The 3,996-nt window shown below is 44.2% G+C and overlaps 1 protein-coding gene across 1 annotated transcript in view; it reads left to right on the top strand.

Annotated features, from left to right (window-relative positions):
• Positions 1-903: 903 nt before the first annotated feature.
• Positions 904-3,996, top strand: part of LOC123246321 (zinc finger protein 594-like) — a 30,066-nt gene continuing 26,973 nt past the window's right edge. The window contains exon 1 of the mRNA XM_044675234.1: positions 904-968. Coding sequence (XP_044531169.1) covers positions 904-968 — 65 coding nt within the window. The remainder of the gene's footprint in view (positions 969-3,996) is intronic.

Here is a 3,996-nt window from a genome sequence, read left to right as displayed (position 1 = left end):
CCTTGGATACAAGCCCTTATCACGTCACACATAGATTGGTTCAACAACAGTCTGATGGTTGCTTTTCCTGCCACAAGTCTCTCTTCTCCAGTCCATTGTCCACCCAACTGTCAAAGTAATCTTTCTAAAGATCTACCACGTCACCCCTTTATTTAATAAACTCCAATGTCTCCCTATTACCCTCAGAATCAAATGTAAAATCCCTTCAACTTTTCCAGTCTTCTTATGACTTCATCCATGGGTCTTCTTGCTGTTCCTTGGATAAGCTACTCCATCTCCAAGCTCTACGAATTTTCACTAGCTATGCCCCGAGATTGAAATATTTTTCTTTCTCATCTCTGCCTCTAGGATTCCTTAGCTTCCTTCAAGAACTAGCTAAAATCCTACCTTATGTGAGAAACATCTCCTCCTTAATTTTAGTACCTTCTCTGTATTGATTTACTCATTTTATCTCGTATTTATCTTTTTTGTACCTAGTTGTATGTATGTTGTCTTCCCCGTTAAGACTGTGAACTTTTTGAGAGCAGTGTCTTATCTTTTGCCTTTCTTTATACCACGCATGCCTAAATACTTATTTGACTGACAAAATCACAATTGCTTTGAGCTCCAAGTTAAGAAAAATTTCTAACGCAGATGTTTGGCTCCCTGACTAACCTTACCGGGCGCTTGGTAATCAGAGGATCGAATTGAATTGGCCTGAAGACTCCAATATTCCGGAAGTTTGGGGTTCTCCCTCGGACGCTCTAGGAAACAGCGGAGGACTCGGATGTCGATGGTTGGAGGGCTGGAACTGAGGTTGGCTGATGGGGCTTGGGGAGGAGAAAGGAGGCCATTCCCGGGCTGGCCTAGGAGGGCACCGGATGTGGCCATCGCCACCTGGCCTAGTGTGAAGGGACGGCGGTAATGGCGACTGCAGTGGGTGGGGTGCGGGCGATGAGGAGCAAGAGGCTGATGGCAGCCTGGAGAAGGTGAGACCCCCTCGTCTCCCCGTGGTTCGGAATGTAAAGGATTGAGCCTAACCCCCTTCCTTCCCAGTCCACGCACACCCGTGCCCGTGCCGTGACAATACACCCCCTCACCAGCATGTGGTAACACCCATCCATTCATCCATCCAGACATTCATCCATATACCCATCTACCCATCCAACAACCACCATCTGTCCATCAGTCCATCCATATATGTAACCATTCATCCAACCAAGTGTCCTCCCCAGCACTAGCCCGAATTCGCTCCCTCAGGCACCCCTCCATTGTTATACCTCACTTATTTCCCCCCATAAACACCTTCCCCATCCCCAATAGACTAGGTCCCCCACTCTTGAGAGGCCAGAAACACACTGTGTTCCAACTCAGCCTTTGGGAGCCCAACAGTCATTCAAACATCCTCTGCGCCTTAAGTACAGCTTTCCCTCCTTTTCTTTCATTCCTTTCAATGTGTACCCTCCCACATATACCCCTTCCGTAGGCACACAGACTTCTCTTCTTACACTCTCATTCTCTTTTGTGCCTCTCCCACCCCATAAGACATTTACGAACATTAATTTCAAGTACTTGACTGTAAATCCCAGTTCTGGGATTGTGTGGGGCTTACAAACTGCATGACCTCAGACATCTGATACTCAGGTTTCTTATTTATAAAATGGGGATAATGATACCTGCAGAAAGTATTTCACGGTAATATAGTGTGTATAAAGCACTTTGTAAATGTTGAAATTGTGCACGAATTTCAGTTCTTATTATAACCACAATCGTCCCTCCTCTTCCTACCCATTTATCCTCATCCTGCAGTCAGATTAAAACCCCTCCTGTCCTTTCACCCCTGACCCAACTAGTACCAAAATGTTCTCTCAGAGCCTATAGTTTTGCATTTGCTTGCTCACAATAACAGAAATTCCTTCCTAAAGAGTCAAATATGGTGCAGGCAATGGCTGTGTTTCATACCCAAAAGGAGTCCAAGAAATTAGTCTTTTCACAAGAGAATATCTACAAGGATCAGGTGCTGGAGAATAATGGAAACATGAGTCCATTAGGTAAGCACTCACTCTTCTGACCCATAATTCACTGGGACTTTCAAGTGTTATATTTAAAAATTAAAAACAAGGTTTCCGGGTTAAGATGGCGGCAGAGTAAGAAGCAGCTCTTAACCTCTCCTGACCGAAACACACAAAACTCCTCAAGGGGACATAAAAACAAGTCCAGACGAACGGAGGAACCCCCACAACAGGGCACAGCGTGGAAGGTACGTGAAATCGAGGCATTTCCAGGCTATAAAGGGGTGAAACAGCCCTCACGAAACCGCGGGCTGATAAACCACCCCACCCCCACCCCCTCCACACTCATCTATAGCTCCGAAGCCAGCTAAAAAGAAATAGAGCAAGTTTGGGGCACCCATCGAGTCATTGGCAGCTCCGGGGCCTGTTCCTGAGAGCAGCAAGATTTAGGACCCCAATAAGCCAAAAAATGCAGGCGAAATCTGAGCGCGGGAGCAGGTCGCTGGGCGCAGAGCGCAGGCTGAGAGCACAGGCACTGCGGAGGCGTGGGTGGAGGCAGACACAGCCAGGAACTAAAGCCTAAGTGGGGAACCAGTGTGGACGGGTATACGACTGTGGAAGCAGTGCCCTGAGACTTGTAAAGAAACCTCCGGCAGAGGATCAAGTAAGGGGGTCCACCAGGGGGCTTGACCCTGGAAAAAACCAGAACTCAGACCTCAGGAGTCAATAGATCACGGACAGACACTGAGCGCGAGGATAAACCTGAGAAGCTGCTGGGCTAATGATGGCTACTCAGTCTCAGGAAGTTCAGAAGAGAAAGAATAACAACAAGAAAAAGAAGTCTTTAACACTCGACAGCTTTTACACAGAGAAAATCCAGAGAACCGAGCAAACAGAGGAGGAGAACAAACAAGCATCCGGACCCTCTTCAAATAAGGAAAACTCCTCACAAGCTATGGAAGAGTTCAAAACTGAGATTTTGAGGAAAATGGAAGAGATCTGGCAAGAAAATAACTGTTTAAAAGGTAGAATCTTGCAATTGAACAACAGAGATGACCAGATTGAAAAGGAATACCAAAAGATTATGGCCGAAAACCAGAAGATTATGGCCGAAAACCGAAAGATTATAGCCGAAAATCAATCCCTAAAGGCTAGAATTGAGCAAGTAGAAGCTAATGATCTCTCAAGACAACAAGAACAAATAAAACAAAGTCAAAAGACTGAAAAAATAGAAGGAAACATGAAATATCTCAATGAGAGAGTGACAGAGCAAGAAAACCGGTCTAGAAGAGACAATTTGAGAATCATTGGTATTCCAGAAAAACCAGAAATTAATAGAAACCTGGACTCCGTACTAAAAGAAATTATTCAGCAAAATTGCCCTGAAGCCCTACAACAAGAGGGCAATATAGACATAGAAAGGATTCATAGAACACCCACTACATTCGATCCAGAGAAAAAAACGGGTAGAAATATTATTGCCAAATTCAAAAGCTTTCAAGCAAAAGGAAAAATCTTACAAGAAGCCAGAAAGAGACAATTCAAATATCAAGGAGCTCCAATCAGGATCACACAAGATCTGGCAGCCTCCACGCTAAAAGACCGTAAGGCTTGGAATACAATATTCAGAAAGGCAAGAGAGCTGGGCCTGCAACCACGGATCAACTACCCATCAAAACTGACTATATATTTCCAGGGGAAAGTATGGGCATTCAACAAAATTGAAGAATTCCAGGTATTTGCACAGAAAAGACCAGGGCTAAATGGAAAGTTTGATATCCAACCACAAAAACCGAGAGAAACCTGAAAAGGTAAATAAGATACAGAGGGGAAAGAAAGAAAGCTTATAATTTTTAAATTTGCCTTTTTAAGGGCCTCAGTGAGATCTAATTATACATATTCCTATGTAGAGAAATGTTATATATAATTCTCTGTAGTGAACTCTATTCACCATTATAATATTCACTATTATAGTAATCAGAAGAATAATTCACAGGGTGAGGGT

The sequence above is a fragment of the Gracilinanus agilis genome, chromosome 4 (genome assembly GCF_016433145.1).
Source record: "Gracilinanus agilis isolate LMUSP501 chromosome 4, AgileGrace, whole genome shotgun sequence".
NCBI lineage: Eukaryota > Metazoa > Chordata > Mammalia > Didelphimorphia > Didelphidae > Gracilinanus > Gracilinanus agilis.
This window is presented reverse-complemented; position numbering and strand designations above follow the sequence as displayed.